Genomic DNA, 22,042 nt, shown 5'->3' on the forward strand with positions numbered 1-22,042 from the left:
GCTGCGCACTCCCAAACGTGCTCCATCCCCCATGCTGCGCACTCCCAAACGTGCTCCATCCCCCATGCTGCGCACTCCCAAACGTGCTCCATCCCCCATGCTGCGCACTCCCAAACGTGCTCCATCCCCCATGCTGCGCACTCCCAAACGTGGTCCATCCGCCATGCTGCGCACTCCCAAACGTGCTCCATCCCCCATGCTGCGCACTCCCCATCGTGCTCCATCCCCCATGCTGCGCACTCCCCATCGTGCTCCATCCCCCATGCTGCGCACCCCCCATGCTGCGCACCCCCCATCGTGCTCCATCCCCCATGCTGCACCAGCATCAGCCTCTCTGCCCGCAGCATCAGCCTCTCTGCCCGCAGCATCAGCCTCTCTGCCCGCAGCATCAGCCTCTCTGCCCGCAGCATCAGCCTCTCTGCCCGCAGCATCAGCCTCTCTGCCCGCAGCATCAGCCTCTCTGCCCGCAGCATCAGCCTCTCTGCCCGCAGCATCAGCCTCTCTGCCCGCAGCATCAGCCTCTCTGCCCGCAGCATCAGCCTCTCTGCCCGCAGCATCAGCCTCTCTGCCCGCAGCATCAGCCTCTCTGCCCGCAGCATCAGCCTCTCTGCCCGCAGCATCAGCCTCTCTGCCCGCAGCATCAGCCTCTCTGCCCGCAGAATCAGCCTCTCTGCCCGCAGCATCAGCCTCTCTGCCCGCAGCATCAGCCTCTCTGCCCGCAGCATCAGCCTCTCTGCCCGCAGCATCAGCCTCTCTGCCCGCAGCATCAGCCTCTCTGCCCGCAGCATCAGCCTCTCTGCCCGCAGCATCAGCCTCTCTGCCCGCAGCATCAGCCTCTCTCTTCCCAGCCTCCTCCAGCACGCCGTGCTCCTCTGCCGACACAGATCCGATCTCGCGCACACACACTCGCACACACCCGATCGCATACACTCGCACACACCCGATCGCATACACTCACACACCCCCAATCGCATACACTCACGCACACACACATTGACGATATTGCACATACGCGCTCTTGTGTAAATTGGACTATTGGGCATTATCTACCTGGTTGCAGGTTTTTGCTGTTGTACCACATACGCGCTCAAACTCACAACATCCGGAGATACCACATGCTTCTGGCCATGTGATCCTCCGGCAGGTCCTGGAAGGTCACTGCACAGTATCGCCGCCGAGAAGCAAGCGATATCCCAGGATGCTGTGAGTGTGTGGATGCGATGTGATGTGTGTGTGAGGTGTGTGTGAGAGTGAGTGTGATCTGATGTGTGTGTGTGTGTGTGTGCGTGCGTGTGTGTATGTTCCGCCGCTGCAGGACCTTGATGCGCTGGTAACTATGCTACCATGGTTACCAGCGTATCCCGTCCCCCGCTCGCACGGGAGCCCACACCAGCATACGGCGGCAACCCCAGCAATGCGAGGGTATGTGTCGGCTGGTTTGGCGGCGTACGCTGATGTGGGCTCCCGGGGGTACAGTACTCACCTGGGAGTCGTGGCTCCGTGTCGGTCGGTTCGGGGAATGCGTGCGGGGGGCAGGGCCAGAGCGAGCGTGCATTGCGTGAGGGGGCGGGGCGTGGGCGAGCGGCCAATCCGTGCGGGGGGGCGGGGCCATGGCGATCCCAGCAGCCAATCAGCTTTGTGTCACCGTAAGGACACAATTTTGGAGCAAGACAGACAGACAGAATAAGGCAATTATATATATATATATATATATATATATATATATATAATATAGATGTTATATATATATATTTTTTTTATAGATATATTTTTATATATATATAACAATATATCTATAAAAAAAATATATATATATATATATATATATATAACATTTTTTTATAGATATATAGTTATATATGTGTATATATATATATATATATATATATATATATATATATATATATATATATATATATATATATATATATATGTATATATATATGTATATATATATATATATATATATATATAGATAATATAAATATATATAGATAGATATAGATATCTATATATCTATATATAATGTGTTATATAAAAGTATTTCTTTCCTGGTAAGGATGACTTCTGTTCTATTTTTCTTTATAAAACTCTACAAAAGCCGGCCGTTCTCCTCCTGTAGATTTAGGTTTAATTGATGAGAGATCTCCAGTGTGACCACGGGCAAAAAGCAGAGAATGGCTCAGAGACCCAGAGGACTTCATAAGTTCCTGTGTTGCTAAACCACAAGCGCTTGGCATCTGCTAGTGACCTATATACCACCGTCTTCAGCTCGGGGGTCCCTGCTGCAGTTTCATTACTCTAATCATTGGGGGGATTGGATATTATAACCACAATGAGTCCCTTTGCAAATAGCAAATATGCTCCGTTTCCTGCTCGTCTGACCTTCCAGATTATTTCTGTCGGCTGCAGAACGTGTTTTTATTTTTATTTTTTTTGTCGGTTGTGCCCTAAACTTCTATTACATAAAAAAAAAAATAGATTAAGGGTCTTTTATTTATAGATCGCTAGAAATGCCATGGTGCAGTACAAATAAAGCACAAGATCGGGGGTCCGATCATCATAGGGGTTTTGCAAGTGGGGATCCCTTGCAGTTCCTTATACGAACCCTTTTTGGGAAGGGGGATGGGCGACTGCAGAATATGCCCTATGCTCAGTGGGGTATTGTATTCCCAATACATGCACCAATTCCTTCCGGATACCAGGCCCTATCATTATCAGATTGTGGTGGCAGGACTTAAAGGGATATTCCATGTCTGTACAGATGTGTAATTGAAATTGGTGCAGGTCCGACCCCGAGATCAATACCTTTCCTAAGTAACTGGATCCTGTCTGGTACCACTGTTTATGTAAAATGTCATTTACCATGAATGTTGTAAAGAAAAAAAAATGTCGCTGTTCTCCTGAATCCGGAGCTGTTTTTCTTTTGATCCTACACCTCTCTGTTCCTGAGATACGACCTTCTCTTCCTTGTATAGAAATCTAGTCTCATTATCCAGTTTGATATGGTCTTTAACTCTTCTCAGTGGGTGTCTTAATGAAGACCACGTCCACTTGGCTAATAGGAGTATATTTATTGGCCATTGCTCAGGAACAGACAGGAGAAAAGAAAAACATTTCTGGATTCAGGGAACAGCTTCATTTACATCTAAAAATTATATTCTTTCGCGCTCGCTCTCTTTCGCGCTCGCTCTCTTTCGCGCTCGCTCTTTCGCTCTCTTTTGCCCGCTCGCTCTTTTGCCCGCTTGCTCTCTTTTGCTCTTTCTCTCGCTCTTTTTCTTTTTCTTTCGCTCTCTCTCTTTTGGCTCTATCTCTCACTCTTTTGCTCTTTCGCTCTGTTTCTCTCTGTTTCGCTCGCTCTCTTTCGCTCGCTCTCTTTCGCTCGCTCTCTTTCGCTCGCTCTCTTTCGCTCGCTCTCTTTCGCTCGCTCTCTTTCGCTCGCTCTCTTTCGCTCTCGCTCTCTTTCGCTCTCGCTCTCTTTCGCTCTCGCTCTCTTTTGGCTCTATCTCTCACTCTTTTGCTCTTTCGCTCTGTTTCTCTCTGTTTCGTTCACTCGCTCTTACGCTCTCTTTCGCTCTCTCTCTTTCGCTCTCTCTCTTTCGCTCTCTCTCTTTCGCTCTCGCTCTTTCGCTCTCGCTCTTTCGCTCTCGCTCTTTCGCTCTCGCTCTTTCGCTCTCGCTCTTTCGCTCTTTCGCTCTCGCTCTTTCGCTCTCGCTCTTTCGCTCTCGCTCTTTCGCTCTCGCTCTTTCGCTCTCGCTCTCTCTCTTTCGCTCTCGCTCTCTCTCTTTCGCTCTCGCTCTCTCTCTTTCGCTCTCGCTCTCTCTTTCGCTCTCGCTCTCTCTCTTTCGCTCTCGCTCTCTCTCTTTCGCTCTCGCTCTCTCTCTTTCGCTCTCGCTCTCTCTCTTTCGCTCTCGCTCTCTCTCTTTCGCTCTCGCTCTCTCTCTTTCGCTCTCGCTCTCTCTCTTTCGCTCTCGCTCTCTCTCTTTCGCTCTCTCTTTCGCTCTCTCTCTTTCACTCTCGCTCGCAAGTTTCCTTTCAGTTATGGAAGCAGGGGTTCAAAGAGAACCTGTCACCTACTCAAAAAATTGGTTGAAAACCCTATTAAATATCTCCTGATTCTGCCGCTCTTTTTTTGTTTTGCACGGCTTTGTTCCATTGCAAAGATATTCACATTTTTGTTTTCTGTAGCGCCGTATGTGAAATCTCTGCTTTGCAGAACAAATGGGCGTTTCTTCAGAGTATTCTCTAGGGGCGTGTGCGTTTCCACCTCCTTCTCAGACTCTGCCAATCACAGCTCTGCCACAGTGTGCTAGATCAGCTGCTGCACTGTGATTGGCAGCTTTTAGGAGAGAGACACGCCCCCAAAGAAAACAGTTGGTCTGTAAAGCAGAGATTTCACATAGTGCGCTCCAAAAGCAACAAATGTGAATATCTCTGCGACGCAGCACAAAACGGAAAAGAACAGCAGAATCGGGGGAGATCAGGGATTTTTACCAGATATTTAACGCAAAGGTTTTTTTATAAGCAAGTGACAGGTCCTCTTTAATATCAACCACAGAGGATCAGTTATGTCATCATGGATCCATCATACAGCCGTGTATATATGTATTTCACAATATTTTTTATATATAAAGTTGAGTTCAGTTTGTGGTTGTTCCACTAAGAACACATCTATTTAGGGCTTTCAGTATTAGCACAGCTTCTGCTTCTCTTTTTAAGGAATCATTGGAAGAAAAAGTTGTCAGAAGTGTCTACACAAATATTTGGTGTTGGGTTGGAATGCACGTCTGCCTAACCACAGGACATCACCCCTATCGTCTCCCCCTCCCCCACCCCAAACATTTTCTGCTATATCCGAGCCGCTAGCACTTGCTGATTTTTGTTGTGGATTTTGGTGCAGATACAGGCTCCAGTTTCTTTTCTCTGCTGAAATGCCCTGCAGAATATTCCCGGACAGGTTTACACCTTATGGCTGCGTTTTTGATACTTTTTTGCTTGCAGATTTGTCACAAAACTGCAAGCAAATCCTGATGCCAGCAAAGGCAATGAGATTCCTGAAGTCTCGTGCACACATGCAGGATTTTCTCGTTGCAGATTTGGTGCAGAAAAAATAATCTGCAGCATCTCAATTCTTTCTACATTTTTCACGAATTGAAAAAGCATGAAAAAATGCAGCAAAACCCACGGGTTTTTTTCCTCTGCGTTTTTCCTGCCAACAGATACGGAAATGGCGCAGAAATGTCTGCATTGTGGGCACACCGCCTCCGCCACGTCTGGTCTCTGCTATAAGTTTTCTATTCTTACCAGTTAGTTTTCTGTACTTTTCTGAGACTATCCAATAATAATAATAATATTTTATTCATTTATATAGCGCTATTATTTCCACAGTGTTTTACATACATCAGCAACACTGTCCCCATTGGGGCTCACAATCTAGAGTACCTATCTGTATGTCTTTGGAGTGTGGGAGGAAACCCACACAAACACGGGGAGAACATACAAACTCCTTGCAGATGGTGTCCTTAGTGGGATTTGAACCCAGGACCCCAGCACTGCAAGACTGCAGTGCTAACCACTGAGCCACCACAAGACTGCAGTGCTAACCACTGAGCCACCACAAGACTGCAGTGCTAACCAGTGAGCCACCACAAGACTGCAGTGCTAACCACTGAGCCACCACAAGACTACAGTGTTAACCACTGAGCCACCGATAATCCGGAAGAATCGGCTCTTGTCACAGCGCATGTTTCTCACCACTTGTTACATGATTTAGAGATTTGTAGCCGGTGACTGCACGGTGATAAAACCTTAGAGAGTCGCTTGTTAGTCACCTGGGTATATTGTGCATTGTAAAGAAGTACTAAAACCCGGTGACTCACTGCGCTGGAATATTTCACATTTGATGAAGACTTGATGATCTCCTGCAACTGTTGCATCATCTGTCACCGATATGCAGCGTAGCAAGAGTGTGCTTAGTAAAGGAGACCAGATAAAAACGAGAGCGGCCCATGTAAGTGATCAGTGAGTCATGGAAGTCGGACCCCTGCGGATCTCCTGCTGCAGCAGATGCCGTGGATATTCCTATCGGATGATAAAAAGGTGCTGAATTTATGCACATTTCTTTGTCGCTCTATTGGGAGACCCAGACAATTGGGTGTATAGGCTATGCCTCCGGAGGCCGCACAAAGTATTACACTCAAAAGTGTTAAGCCCCTCCCCTTCTGCCTATACACCCCCGTGCTCCCACGGGCTCCTTCAGTTTTTTGCTTTGTGCGAAGGAGGTCAGACACGCACGCACAGCTCCACAGATTGGTCAGCAGCAGCTGCTGACCATGTCGGATGGAAGAAAAGTGGGCCCATAACAGGGCCCCCAGCATGCTCCCTTCTCACCCCACTCTTGTCGGCGGTGTTGTTAAGGTTGAGGTATCCATTGCGGGTACGGAGGCTGGAGCCCACATGCTGTTTTCCTTCCCCGTCCCCCTCAGGGTTCTGGTGGAAGTGGGATCCTATCGGTCTTCAGGCACTGAGACCGTGCTTCATCCACAACTCCTGTGGAGCCTGCTGGATAGGAGCCGGGTATCGTTCAGGGACATGGCCCTGCTACTTGGAGGTACTCTGTGTCCCCGTGGGGACCGCGCACAGCAACACTCCAGCTTTGCTGGGTGTGCTAGTGCACCGGGGACCGCGGAGCTGACCGGGTTAATATGTGCCATTACACACTCAACGTTGCTGAGTGTGTTTATGTATAGGGACTGCCGCACTGACCGCCGCTGCCTTGGAAATACTGCGGCGCGGCTGGGACTTGTAGTGCGCCGGGGTCTTCCGCGCTGGCCGCGTATATACGGCGGCCGCGCTTATTACTCGAGTCCCCGGCTTTTTGCGGCCTAGTTTCCTTGTCCTCCCGCCCACAGCCCTGACAGGCAGGGGAAGGGCGGGACGCTGCACAGAACGAGCAGCACTGAGGGCTGGAGCATGCTTTGCATACTCCACTCCCCTCACTGTGCACAGTGCAGGCACCAGTTCCCGCTCTTTCTGGGTCACGCCCACGGCTCTCTCCTCTCCTCAGGACGCATTCCTGTCAGCTCCTCGGACGCTGCAGAGGGGGACAAAATCTGGGAGACACAGGCAGGGACTCTGGTGGCCTCACAACCGCTTTAAGCGGGTGGTAAGCAGCACCTGTGGTGCTAGCCCCATTGTGCAGTAGTGTAACATTATATGTTTATTTTACACTGTATAGTGCACAGTTGATTTCTGGCTATATACCCTATTGTGTTGCTCAGGGAAGATAATAGCATGGCGCCCACGAAAGGCAGGGGTGCCAAAACACAGGCTTATTATGTTGCCTGCGCCGCATGTACGACCCCGCTACCGGCAGGTTCCACTGACCCTCATTGTCTGCACTGTTCGGCCCCTGTGGCACTTGCTCAGCCAGAGCCTCTGCTAGGGGGGGCCCAGGGGGAGCCACCTGCTAACACTGATCAGGTGACAGGGACGGAGTTTGCAAAACTCTCTGAGACTATGGCTAAGATACTAGAAGCCTTGCAGTCCAGGCCGGTATCTCAGCACAGGGACTCTGTTGAATCTTTGTTCCCTGGCCCACCTCAGCTGGACCAACAATGTCCTCCCGGGGTATCTCATGGATCCCAAGCTGAGGGTTCTGACACAGACCCCAGCCCCAGACCGACTAAGCGAGCTCGCTTTGATTTTCCCTCGACATCATCATATTGTTCAGGGGCTCAGCGAGGGGAATCGCTGGTCGATGACGCGGAAGTAGCTGATCAGGATTCTGATCCTGAGGGCGCTCTCAATTTTGATACTCCGGACGGGGACACAATAGTGAACGACCTTATTGCGTCCATCAATCGTATGTTGGATATTTCTCCCTCAGCTCCTCCGGCGGAGGAGTCGGCTTCCCAGCAGGAGAAATTCCGTTTCAGGTTTCCCAAGCGTACACCGAGTATGTTTCTGGACCACTCTGACTTCAGAGAGGCAGTCCAGAATCACCATGCTTGTCCAGATAAGCGTTTTTCTAAGCGCCTTAAGGATACACGTTATCCCTTTCCCCCTGACGTGGTCATGGGTTGGACTCAGTGTCCCAAAGTGGATCCTCCAATCTCCAGACTGGCAGCTAGATCCATACTTGCAGTGGAAGATGGGACTTCACTCAAAGATGCCACTGACAGGCAGATGGAGCTCTGGTTGAAATCCATCTATGAAGCTATCGGCGCTTCTTTTGCCCCAGCATTCGCAGCCGTATGGGCGCTACAAGCTATCTCAGCAGGTCAAGCGCAAATTGACGCAGCCACACGCACGTCCGCGCCACAGGTGGCGTCCATAACCACTCAGACGTCGGCATTTGCGTCTTACGCTATTAATGCTATCCTGGACTCTGCGAGCCGTACGGCGGTTGCAGCCGCCAATTCGGTGGTACTCCGCAGGGCCTTGTGGCTACGGGAATGGAAGGCAGATTCTGTTTCCAAAAAGCGCTTAACCAGTTTGCCAATTTCGGGCGAACGATTGTTTGGCGAGCGTTTAGATGAAATTATCAAACAATCCAAGGGAAAGGATACATCCTTACCCCAGCCCAAACCGAACATACCCCAACAGAGGAAGGGGCAGTTGAGGTTTCGGTCCTTTCGGGGCGCGGGCAGGTCCCAATTCTCCTCGTCCAAAAGGCCTCAGAAAGATCAAAGGAACTCTGATGCATGGCGGTCTAAATCACGCCCTAAAAAGACCGCCGGAGGTGCCGCTACTAAGGCGGCTTCCTCATGACTTACGGCCTCCTCACACCGCATCCTCGGTCGGTGGCAGGCTCTCCCGCTTTTGCGACACCTGGCTGCCACGGGTAAAAGACCGTTGGGTGAGAGACATTCTGTCTCACGGTTACAAGATAGAGTTCACCTCTCGTCCCCCGACTCGATTCTTCAGGTCATCCCCGCCTCCCGAGCGAGCCGAGGCTCTTCTGCAGGCGCTGGGCATTCTGAAGGCAGAAGGAGTGGTGGTCCCTGTTCCTCTTCAGCAACAGGGCCACGGTTTTTACTCCAACTTGTTTGTGGTCCCAAAGAAGGACGGGTCTTTTCGACCTGTCCTGGACCTGAAACTTCTCAAACACGTAAAGACCAGGCGGTTCCGGATGGAATCCCTCCGCTCCGTCATCGCCTCAATGTCCCAGGGAGATTTCCTTGCATCGATCGATATCAAGGATGCTTATCTCCACGTACCGATTGCTCCAGAGCACCAGTGCTTCTTGCGCTTCGCCATAGGGAACGAACACCTGCAGTTCGTGGCACTGCCGTTCGGCCTGGCAACAGCCCCACGGGTTTTCACCAAGGTTATGGCTACTGTAGTAGCGGTCCTCCACTCTCAGGGTCACTCGGTGATCCCGTACTTGGACGATCTGTTGATCAAGGCACCCTCTCTAGAGGCATGCCAACACAGCCTCGACGCTACCCTGGAGACTCTCCAGAGTTTCGGGTGGATCATCAATTTTCCAAAGTCAAATCTGACACCGGCCCAATCGCTGACATACCTTGGCATGGAGTTTCATACCCTCTCAGCGATAGTGAAGCTTCCGCTGATCAAGCAGCGGTCACTACAGACAGGGGTACAATCTCTCCTTCAAGGTCGGTCACACACCTTGAGACGCCTCATGCACTTCCTGAGGAAGATGGTGGCAGCAATGGAGGCAGTTCCTTTCGCGCAGTTTCACCTGCGTCCTCTTCAATGGGACATCCTTCGCAAATGGGACAGGAAGCCGACGTCCCTTGACAGGAACGTCTCCCTCTCGCAGGCGACCAAAGCTTCCCTTCGGTGGTGGCTTCTTCCCACTTCATTGTCGAAAGGGAAATCCTTCCTACCCCCATCCTGGGAGGTGGTCACGACGGACGCGAGTCTGTCAGGGTGGGGAGCGGTTTTTCTCCACCACAGGGCTCAGGGTACGTGGACCCAGCAAGAGTCCTCGCTTCAGATCAATGTTCTGGAAATACGGGCAGTGTATCTTGCCCTGAAAGCGTTCCAGCAGTGGCTGGAAGGCAAGCAGATCAGAATTCAGTCAGACAATTCCACAGCGGTGGCATACATCAACCACCAAGGCGGCACACGCAGTCGGCAAGCCTTCCAGGAAGTCCGGCGGATTCTACTGTGGGTGGAAGCCACGGCCTCCACCATCTCCGCAGTTTCAGCTCCCGTATGTGTTTCCTCCGCTGGCACTGTTGCCCAGAGTGTTACGCAAGATCAGGGCCGACTGCCGCCGCGTCATCCTCGTCGCTCCAGACTGGCCGAGGCGGTCGTGGTACCCGGATCTGTGGCATCTCACGGTCGGCCAACCGTGGGCACTACCAGACCGACCAGACTTGCTATCTCAAGGGCCGTTTTTCCTTCTGAATTCTGCGGCCCTCAACCTGACTGTGTGGCCATTGAGTCCTGGATCCTAGCGTCTTCAGGGTTATCTCAAGACGTCATTGCCACTATGAGACAAGCTAGGAAACCAACGTCCGCCAAGATCTACCACAGGACGTGGAAAATTTTCCTGTCGTGGTGCTCTGCTCAGGGTATTTCTCCCTGGCCTTTTGCTTTGCCCACTTTTCTGTCCTTCCTTCAATCTGGACTGGAAAAGGGTTTGTCGCTCGGCTCCCTTAAGGGACAAGTCTCGGCGCTCTCTGTGTTTTTCCAGAAGCGCCTAGCCAGACTTCCACAGGTACGCACGTTCCTGCAGGGGGTTTGTCACATCGTCCCTCCTTACAAGCGTCCGTTAGAACCCTGGGATCTGAACAGGGTGCTGACGGTTCTTCAGAAACCACCATTCGAGCCAATGAGGGATATTTCTCTCTCACGCCTTTCGCAGAAAGTGGTTTTTCTAGTAGCAGTCACTTCACTTCGGAGAGTGTCTGAGCTAGCAGCGCTGTCATGCAAAGCCCCTTTCCTGGTGTTTCACCAGGACAAGGTGGTTCTGCGTCCGGTTCCGGAATTTCTCCCTAAGGTGGTATCCCCCTTTCATCTCAATCAGGATATCTCCTTACCTTCTTTTTGTCCTCATCCAGTTCACCAATGTGAAAAGGATTTGCACTTGTTAGATCTGGTGAGAGCACTCAGACTCTACATTTCTCGTACGGCGCCCCTGCGCCGCTCGGATGCACTCTTTGTCCTTGTCGCTGGCCAGCGTAAAGGGTCACAGGCTTCCAAATCAACCCTGGCTCGGTGGATCAAGGAGCCAATTATCGAAGCTTACCGTTCGGCTGGGCTTCCGGTTCCCTCAGGGCTGAAGGCCCATTCTACCAGAGCCGTGGGCGCGTCCTGGGCTTTGAGGCACCAGGCTACGGCTCAGCAGGTGTGTCAGGCGGCTACCTGGTCGAGCCTGCACACTTTCACGAAGCACTATCAGGTGCATACCTATGCTTCGGCGGATGCCAGCCTAGGTAGACAAGTCCTTCAGGCGGCGGTTGCCCACCTGTAGGAAGAGGCCGTTTTACGGCTCTCTTACGAGGTATTATTTTACCCACCCAGGGACTGCTTTTGGACGTCCCAATTGTCTGGGTCTCCCAATAGAGCGACAAAGAAGAAGGGAATTTTGTTTACTTACCGTAAATTCCTTTTCTTCTAGCTCTAATTGGGAGACCCAGCACCCGCCCCTGTTTTTTTGTGTACACATGTTGTTCATGTTGAATGGTTTCAGTTCTCCGATATTCCTTCGGATTGAAGTTACTTTAAACCAGTTTATAATTCTTTTTCCTCCTTCTTGCTTTTGCACCAAAACTGAGGAGCCCGTGGGAGCACGGGGGTGTATAGGCAGAAGGGGAGGGGCTTAACACTTTTGAGTGTAATACTTTGTGCGGCCTCCGGAGGCATAGCCTATACACCCAATTGTCTGGGTCTCCCAATTAGAGCTAGAAGAAAAGGAATTTACGGTAAGTAAACAAAATTCCCTTCTTTATCCAAATACGGACACGTGTGACATAATTGACGTGCAGTGGATCTCCGCAGCGTATGGACATGTGCAATATTGATTGACGTGCAGTGGATCTCCGCAGCGTATGGACATGCACAACATAGATTGACGTACAGCGGATCTCCGCAGTGTACGGACATGTGCAATATAGATTGATATGCAGCGGATCTCCGCAGTGTACGGACATGTGCAACATAGATTGATGTGCAGCGGATCTCCGCAGTGTACGGACATGTGCAACATAGATTGACGTGCAGCTGATCGCCGCCGCATATGGACATGTACAACATAGATTGATGTGCAGCGGATCTCCGCAGCGTGTGGACATGTGTAACATAGACTGACGTGCAGCGGATCTCCGCAGTGTACGGACATGTGCAATATAGATTGATGTGCAGCAGATCTCCGCCGCGTACGGACATGTACAACATAGATTGATGTGCAGCGGATCTCCGCAGTGTACGGACATGTGCAACATAGATTGATGTGCAGCGGATCTCCGCAGTGTACGGACATGTGCAACATAGATTGACGTGCAGCTGATCGCCGCCGCATATGGACATGTACAACATAGATTGATGTGCAGCAGATCTCCGCCGCGTATGGACATGTACAACATAGACTGATGCGCAGCGGATCTCTGCAGAATACAAACATGTGCAACATGGATTGACGTGCAGCGGATCTCCGCAGCGTACGGACATGTGCAACACAAATTGATATGCAGTGGTTCTTCGCAGCCTACAGAAGTGCAACACAGATTGATGTGCAGCGGGTCTCCGCAGCGTACAGACCTGTGCAACGTAGAGTGACGTGCAGTGGATTTCTGCAGCGTACGGACATATGCAACATTGATGTGCAGTGGATCTGCACGGCGTACGGACATGTGCAACATAGATTGACGTGCAGCGGATCTCCGCAGCGTGTGGACATGTGTAACATAGACTGAAGTGCAGCGGATCTCCGCAGCGTGTGGACATGTGTAACATAGACTGACGTGCAGCGGATCTCCGCAGCGTGTGGACATGTGTAACATAGACTGATGTGCAGCGGATCTCCGCAGCGTGTGGACATGTGTAACATAGACTGACGTGCAGCGGATCTCCGCAGCGTGTGGACATGTGTAACATAGACTGACGTGCAGCGGATCTCCGCAGCGTGTGGACATGTGTAACATAGACTGACGTGCAGCGGATCTCCGCAGCGTGTGGACATATGTAACATAGACTGATGTGCAGCGGATCTCCGCAGCGTGTGGACATGTGTAACATAGACTGACGTGCAACGGATCTCCGCAGCGTGTGGACATATGTAACATAGACTGATGTGCAGCGGATCTCCGCAGCGTGTGGACATGTGTAACATAGACTGATGTGCAGCAGATCTCCGCAGCGTATGGACATGTGCATCGGATCTCCACAACGCCTTACCGAGGTGTGACGCAATGAGATACGCCATGGTGCCACATGGAGCGCACCGCCACATTTCTCCATGCACACGACATTGCTTTGTGCAATCCAAACATAATTTTGATGCCGGAGGTACCACAATGTAGGTAATTGTGGTTTCCAAAATCCAAGGGACGCGCGATTCTCCCCCATATCCATCAGTTTTACACTGGTGTGGTTTTTTGCATTTCTTTTCCAGCTTACTTGATTTGGAGAAACCACACGAGGGCTGCAGTTGTGTTTTTGGAGGTCGTGCCAACAAGACTCTTGTCTGCAGATTGATGCCATTGTTTGTATTGACAAAGCATTGCCCTTTGTAGGAAGTCATTATAGAGAGGACCGGTGCTCGCCCCGAGTGTGGGAATGCCGGCAATTTCCCTGCCCCCCATTCATGGAGCCGACAGAGTGTGTGAAACTTGCAGCTGTTGCACATGTAGGTCAAAGTGGGCGTCTCGGGGAACATGGCTCAGTGTCCGCCTGTGAAGTGTCTGATCTTACCTGACAGTAACCACACATGTTAGATGCACGTACCCACACGGTATCTAAGCATGCGGGCCCCGCAGTCGGCTGTAATCTTAAGGGGAAGCCTGGAAGGGTCCCTGGACCATAAGCAGCTTGTCCTTTCCTGCTAATACCCCTATTGATGGGGGAAATCTGCAAAACGTCCCTTGCAAAATTCCCCTCTAGAACCCAAAATGCAATAGTAGTGTGCACAAGAGTGGACATCCCATTCCTCCTAATAATGGAGTATTCCAATCCATAATTATAAAAAAAAGCAACAAACAAGGCCAAAAAGACAACCAGCCAAATAAAAACGTATGTTGTTTACGAAGTACCAACAACAAAGTGAAACTATGGTTCACACAAAAGGGCGTCGCGTCCAATAAGAGGAGACAAGATATATGTTTTTGCTATTTTTTTATTATTACGATTATGAATTATTTATAGAATTCAAGATCTCTGCTTTCTGTATTTTTGTAGGAAACGGCACGCTCTATGTCCAGGGAACAGACATTTTGTCCAGACAATGTGTGTTCATTGCATGTCCATAGATGGCAAGCATAATATTAATAATATTATTATTATTATATTTTTATTCATTTATATAGCGCTATTAATTCCACAGCACTTTACATACAATGGCAACACTCTCCCCATTGGGGCTCACAATATAAGTATGTTTTTGATGTGTGGGAAGAAACCGGAGAACCCGGAGGAAACCCACGCAAACCCGGGGAAAACATACAAGCTCCTTGCAGATGTCGTCCTTGGTGGGATTTGAACCCAGGACCCCAGACTGCAGTGCTAACCACTGAGCCACTGTGCCGCTCCATTGTCATTATTATTATTCATTAATGGCATTCACCTCGATATCCAGTCATGGTGACTTGTTGGAAGAACGCTCTATAGGAAGATCGATCTTGTGCAGCCTAGATAAGTCCACTAGGATCTTTTCCGCTTAGATAGGTCAACCTGGATCTTCGCCTAGATAGGTCCACCAGGGTCTTCTCTGCCTAGGTAGGTCCACCAGGATCTTCTCTGCCTAGGTAGGTCCACCATGATCTTCTCTGCTTAGGTAGGTCCACCAGGGTCTTCTCCGCCTAGGTAGGTCCACCAGGGTCTTTTCCGCCTAGATGGGTCCACCAGGGTCTTCTCTGCCTAGGTAGGTCCACCAGGGTCTTCTCTGCCTAGGTAGGTCCACCAGGGTCTTCTCTGCCTAGATGGATCCACCAGGGTTTTCTCTGCCTAGGTAGGTCCACCAGGGTCTTTTCTACCTAGATGGGTCCACCAGCGTCCTCTCCGCCTTGATGGGTCCACCAGCGTCCTTTCCGCCTAGATGGGTCCACCAGCGTCCTTTCCGCCTAGATGGGTCCACCAGCGTCCTTTCCGCCTAGATGGGTCCACCAGCGTCCTTTCCGCCTAGATGGGTCCACCAGCGTCCTTTCCGCCTAGATGGGTCCACCAGCGTCCTCTCCGCCTAGATGGGTCCACCAGCGTCCTCTCCGCCTAGATGGGTCCACCAGCGTCCTCTCCGCCTAGATGGGTCCACCAGCGTCCTCTCCGCCTAGATGGGTCCACCAGCGTCCTCTCCGCCTAGATGGGCCCACCAGCGTCCTTTCCGCCTAGATGGGTCCACCAGCGTCCTTTCCGCCTAGATGGGTCCACCAGCGTCCTCTCCGCCTAGATGGGTCCACCAGCGTCCTCTCCGCCTAGGTAGGTCCACCAGCGTCCTCTCCGCCTAGATGGGTCCACCAGCGTCCTCTCCGCCTAGATGGGTCCACCAGCGTCCTCTCCGCCTAGATGGGTCCACCAGCGTCCTCTCCGCCTAGGTAGGTCCACCAGGGTCTTCTCCGCCTAGGTAGGTCCACCAGGGTCTTCTCTGCCTAGATGGGTCCACCAGGGTTTTCTCTGCCTAGGTAGGTCCACCAGGGTCTTTTCTGCCTAGATGGGTCCACCAGCGTCCTCTCCGCCTAGATGGGTCCACCAGCGTCCTTTCCGCCTAGATGGGTCCACCAGCGTCCTTTCCGCCTAGATGGGTCCACCAGCGTCCTCTCCGCCTAGATGGGTCCACCAGCGTCCTCTCCGCCTAGATGGGTCCACCAGCGTCCTTTCCGCCTAGATGGGTCCACCAGCGTCCTCTCCGCCTAGATGGGTCCACCAGCGTCCTCTCCGCCTAGATGGGTCCACCAGCGTCCTCTCCGCCTAGATGGGTCCACCAGCGTCCTCTCCGCCTAGATGGGTCCACCAGCGTCCTCTCCGCCTAGATGGGTCCACCAGCGTCCTTTCCGCCTAGATGGGTCCACCAGCGTCCTTTCCGCCTAGATGGGTCCACCAGCGTCCTTTCCGCCTAGATGGGTCCACCAGCGTCCTTTCCGCCTAGATGGGTCCACCAGCGTCCTTTCCGCCTAGATGGGTCCACCAGCGTCCTTTCCGCCTAGATGGGTCCACCAGCGTCCTCTACGCCTAGATGGGTCCACCAGCGTCCTCTACGCCTAGATGGGTCCACCAGCGTCCTCTACGCCTAGATGGGTCCACCAGCGTCCTCTCCGCCTAGATGGGTCCACCAGCGTCCGTCCTCTCCGCTATTATCTTCATTATATCAAGCCATCGGGTTGATCGTCTTGCTTTTTGTTTTGTTCCTTATATTCTTCCGACCATGAGTACCTTATCCACTGATTACATTCTTTAAATGATGTGTCCAAAATAAGGCAAGTCATAGCTTGGTGGTCCTTGCTTTGAGGGTCCTCAAATGGGAATATTGTTCTTGGGATAGGAGATACCTGGGGGCCTGACCGCTGGGACACACCTGATGATCCCAAGAAGGAGGCTCTGGAGTTAGAGGAACGCAGGGATAGCATTGGATACGGGATAATTGTCTCAGTAAATGCCTGGGCATGAGACTCTCTGGAAAGGTATAGACTGTGACTAGGAGGCAACTTAGGATTTAAAGGGGTTATCCGCCACTACTCGCCTTCTCATTGGAGGGCAGCGGTGCCGATGACGTTATGAGCCCACACTCTTGCTGATGGCGTCTTGGCAGCTATGCGGGGTCGGAACGTCCACGGCACAAAAAATATAAACATTTTGAGTATCTACATTATGGAGATTACGTCCCTCTGTTGCGCTTCCTGGCAGCCAAGTTTTGCACGTAAATTGTGAATCATTGATTGTCATCTCATATCTTCCTGGAAATGTCCCTTACAGAATCCACCTTATTTTTTTATCACCGTCCCGGCCTCTGTGTCCTCCTGCGGATTTGTTATTTTCTTACAAGATGGTATACGATGGCTCCACTAATGTCACCCGCGTCTCTTGTGTTTTTGTTTTTCCAGACATGCCAATATTTGGACTGTGCCCGGCCTACGATGAGTTCTATCTGGTCGTATGTAGCCAATGTAATCAGGTCATAAAGCCGCAAGCATTTCAATCACATTATGGTAAGTGCTTAACTATGACTTAATAACGCTGGTAAATCAGGATTATAGATGGCACATTTTGTTCATCCCGTTAATGATTTATAAAGCTCCTCGTTGACGGCTTCACTGGAAAAAAAAAACTGCACTTTGAGGATTTTAACACGAGCTGAAATTTTTTAATTTTTTTTTGAGCAAATATTTAAAGGGAAGCTGTCACCAGATTTTGGCCTTCTAAACCAAAACAAGCACCTTAAGTAGCGCCTGCGCTGCATTATATAAAGGTGCACGTTACCCCCTGACCCCCAATGTAGACCCCACAAATACCTCCTGCCATGTATGTAAATTGTCTGGTCCACTGGGCTCCTCCTGTCGCCTCGAGCGCCATCCACGTAGGTGGGCAAAATCTTGCGCCTGTGCAGACGTATTCCCGACTCGCGCAGGCGTGAACCGGCGATGTGAATGACATCACCTGCTTCATTCACATCGCCGGCAGTGTCTCGCGCCTGGGCAGAGAACTTGCCGGTTTGCGCAGGCGCACCTGTGTTTTCAGCTCTGCCTGCAATAGGGCAGAGCGAAGTGTGCCTGCACGAGCCGGGAATCATGTTTGCGCAGGCGCGAGATTTTGCCCGACGATGTGGATGACGTTACCTGCTTTGTTCACATTGCCGGGCCAAGTCTTGTGCATGCGCAGAGAACTTGCTGGTTCGCTCAGGTGCAGCTATATGTTCAGCTCTGCCTGCAATAGGGCTTGCGCGAGCCAGGGATATGTTTGCACAGGCGCGAGATTTTGCCCAGCGATGTGGATGACATCACCTGCTTCATTCACATCGCCGGCCAAGTCTCGCACCTGGGCAGAGAACTCGCCGGTTTGCGCAGGCGCACCTATGTTTTCAGCTCTACCTGAAAAAGGGAAGAGCCAAGTGCGCCTGCGCGAGCCGTAAACTTGTTTGCGCAGGCGCGAGATTTTACCCGCCCAAGGCGTCATCCACGTCAATCAGCACAAGAGGACGGCAAAAGGAGGGACAGGAGGCGCAGATTAGGCCACCCATTGGACCAGACCAGGCGATTTACATACATGGCAGGAGATTTTATAAAGGTTTTTCTGGGATCTACAAGGGGGGGGGGTGTCGGGGAGTAACGTGCACCTTTATAGAATGCAGCACATGCGCTGCATAAGGTGCTAGTTGACAAGGTTTCCCGCTATAGGTGCAAAGACTGAGTAGCTTTCCTTGAGAGGATGCAGTTCTCCATCCTTCAGAGGCCCATTGATGGGAGTACCCCCTTTTGTATGATGTTCCTGTGCCTTGACAGGGACTGTGCGTCTGGGATGAGACGTTCGGTGCAGTCCCTGCGGCTTCTCCTCCTCCGACTCCAGTTGATTGACAGGTTTCTCGGTAGATCGTCTAAAGCAGGTGCAGCTCTCCATCCTTCAGAGGCCCATTGATGGGAGTACCCCCTTTTGTATGATGTTCCTGTGCCTTGAGAAGGTGGCTGTTTTTAACAGCCTTAAAGGGGTTGTCCAATCCTGCGGATTTCTGCATCTGGATGTGAGCGGCGCTGATGACCTTGCATTTGCAGATATCTGCCAGGACGTGTGCATGATCAGCAGGAATCCTATTCTAATGAATATCAGAGGTTTTCGTGCACACGTCCTCGCAGGTATCTGCCCAATGCAAAAATGATCAGCGCCGCTCATCTCCGTGCAGTAGTGAGTGGCTCAGGAAGACCTGCTTTATATTTTTGATGCATAGCAGCTTACACTTCTCAGTAATGCCAACATAAAGGTAACCCACAAACCTATTTTTGTGGGTTCAGACGTGATATATTTGCTATAGAAATATTGCTACAGCAAATCCAAGGAAAATTTGCACCAGTTTTTTTTTGTTTGTTTTAATGTTAGAGAATAGTGGTTTTTTTGTTATTTTTAGATAGGCTTGCAGATTTTACAGCAGTAATGCTAATAAACCGCACAAAAAATACATAATTATTGGTTTTTGAAGCGGATTTTGAATTCTCTTTCATGAGAAGGGAGAATTTTGCAATAAATTCACTGCAGTTGACTTGCTGTATAAATCTTATTATCCACAACTGGATTATCAGCAGCTTCACTTGTCTTCCTAGCGCTAAAATGGTTCCTTCAGAGGAAAGGTAAGAGTGTTTAGCACCCTAACGTAAAATATAAGTGATATTATCACAGCTCACCTCCTCCCCCTCCTGTTCAAGACCTGGTAACACCTCTATATGCAGTTGATAACACAGGATCAGCCATTCACAATAGGTGATGTCACAGCTCACCTCCTCTTCCTGTACAATGACTGGTAACACCTCTATATACAATAGATAACAAAGGATACACTATTCACAATAGGTGATGTCACAGCTCACCTCCTGCTCTTACTGTACAATGACTGATTAGCACCTTTTATATATGGTAGAGGACACAGGATCTGTACTATATCTATATGTGAGTATTTGATACAATAGAAAAACAGAACTTAATATCTAGTAGAAACCTAAATTTGCAGTTACAGAGGTCAGATGTTTCCGGTAGATCTTGAGCAGGTTTGCACACACAACAGGGATTTTGGCGACTTCTCCAGATCTTTCAGATCACTCCTCCATACAGATCTTCTCCAGATCTTTCAGATCACTCCTCCATACAAATCTGCTCCAGATATTTCAGATCACTCCTCCATACAGATCTTCTCCAGATCTTTCAGGTCATTCCTCCATACAGATCTTCTCCAGATCTTTCAGATCACTCCTCCATACAGATCTTCTCCAGATCTTTCAGGTCACTCCTCCATACAGATCTTCTCCAGATCTTTCAGGTCACTCCTCCATACAGATCTTCTCCAGATCTTTCAGGTCACTCCTCCATACAGATCTTCTCCAGATCTTTCAGATCACTCCTCCATACAGATCTTCTCCAGATATTTCAGATCACTCCTCCATACAGATCTTCTCCAGATATTTCAGATCACTCCTCCTTACAGATCTGCTCCAGATCTTTCAGGTCGCTCCTCCATACAGATCTTCTCCAGATCTTTCAGGTCATTCCTCCATACAGATCTTCTCCAGATCTTTCAGGTCATTCCTCCATGCAGATCTTCTCCAGATCTTTCAGGTCATCCCTCCATACAGATCTTCTCCAGATCTTTCAGGTCACTCCTCCATACAGATCTTCTCCAGATCTTTCAGGTCGCTCCTCCATACAGATCTTCTCCAGATCTTTCAGGTCATTCCTCCATACAGATCTTCTCCAGATCTTTCAGGTCATTCCTCCATGCAGATCTTCTCCAGATCTTTCAGGTCATTCCTCCATACAGATCTTCTCCAGATCTTTCAGGTCATCCCTCCATACAGATCTTTCAGGTCACACGGTTGGGACGTTCTTGTGGTTGTCCTCATCCTTCTTCTTTCTCCAAACACAGCGAGTGGAGTTGATATAAAAAAGTTCTATTTTGGTCTTATCTGACCACATCATCTTCTCCCATGCCTCCTATGGATCATCTAGGTGGTCATTGGTGAACTTCACACAAGCTTGGACATGTGCTGGTGTGAGCAGGGGGACCTTGCGTGCCTGCAGGATTTTAATCCATGACGCATAGTGTGTTACTAATGGTAATCTTTGAGACTGTGGTCCCAGCTCTCTTCAGGTCATTGATCAGATCCTCCTGTGTAGTTCTGGGCTGATTCCTGACCTTTCTTAGGATCATCCATATCCCACGAGGTGAGATCTTGTGTGGCGCTCCTGAGTATATCAGGGTGCCACAGGGTACTACATCCTAACCCAGGGTGTAGGGCCTACCCCCCATGGTTCCAGGTTCCCAGCGTCACTACCATCAGCACCACAAATCCCAATCATACCTCACATCATGACCTGTCAGACACACCAGTGGGTTGGTTAAGCTGGAATAGGGCCACCCACCTAGGGGTCAGGCAGACTGGTGGGAGGGAAGTAGGAGAGTCGAGAGACAGCCCTCCAAGAGTGAGGAGCTGCGGAGTAGAAGCTCCCGGGGACCTAGACCGAGGTTGGGTCGCAGACGGTGGTCCGGGACCAGAGGAGTCGGGGACTGGTGGCAGGGACAATGGAAAAGGGTGAGACGGACATAGTCTAGGATGACTGTCGGCATTAGAAACCCAAAAGAACTGGCCGGTACCGAGCACGAGGGGGTACAGGACCCTAGGTCAGGAACCGATTCAACATCCTGATAATTAACCTGTGGAGGATAGTCTCTTTATGAACTTCTCTAAGAGCTCAGAGATTGAAGGTGGCAGCACACCGCGGGGGATAGGGCTTTCCAGTAACGCGGCCCACTAAAATCCCAAGTGCCAGCCATCAAGAGCACAGCTACACTATACATAGTGAGCGAGGCCCTAACAGCTTCAAGCCAAGGAGCCACAACAGACAACTAACTTGTGCACGGAGGCGGCTCCGGATTACCAAGTGACACCGGTGGGAGCAGACAACCGGAACGGGCTCCCTGTAGAGACTGTGATGCACAGAGGCTTTGGTTTTTCCTCCGTGTGAGTGTCTGCTTTATAATCCTCATCCAGCACAACCGATTACCCACAGTGAGTATCTTGCTCCCCCTGCACCCTGCGCTCCCAAATAGCCACCAACACCCCAGAGGCCGGGGCCTTCTCTATCTGTGGAGGGACTGACACCTTGCTGCTCCCCATTACCGCAACCCCTAGGTGGCATCATGAACTTCTTCCCTGAAAATAAT

At 50.6% G+C, this 22,042-nt stretch overlaps 1 protein-coding gene across 1 annotated transcript in view; it reads left to right on the forward strand.

Moving 5' to 3' along the window:
* ATXN7 (ataxin 7) overlaps window positions 1-22,042 on the forward strand; it is a 182,800-nt gene that overhangs the window by 93,204 nt on the left and 67,554 nt on the right. Inside the window, exon 5 of the mRNA XM_075321370.1 lies at window positions 17,226-17,330. Coding sequence (XP_075177485.1) covers window positions 17,226-17,330 — 105 coding nt within the window. The remainder of the gene's footprint in view (window positions 1-17,225; window positions 17,331-22,042) is intronic.

Source organism: Anomaloglossus baeobatrachus, chromosome 8 (genome assembly GCF_048569485.1).
Source record: "Anomaloglossus baeobatrachus isolate aAnoBae1 chromosome 8, aAnoBae1.hap1, whole genome shotgun sequence".
Lineage (NCBI taxonomy): Eukaryota > Metazoa > Chordata > Amphibia > Anura > Aromobatidae > Anomaloglossus > Anomaloglossus baeobatrachus.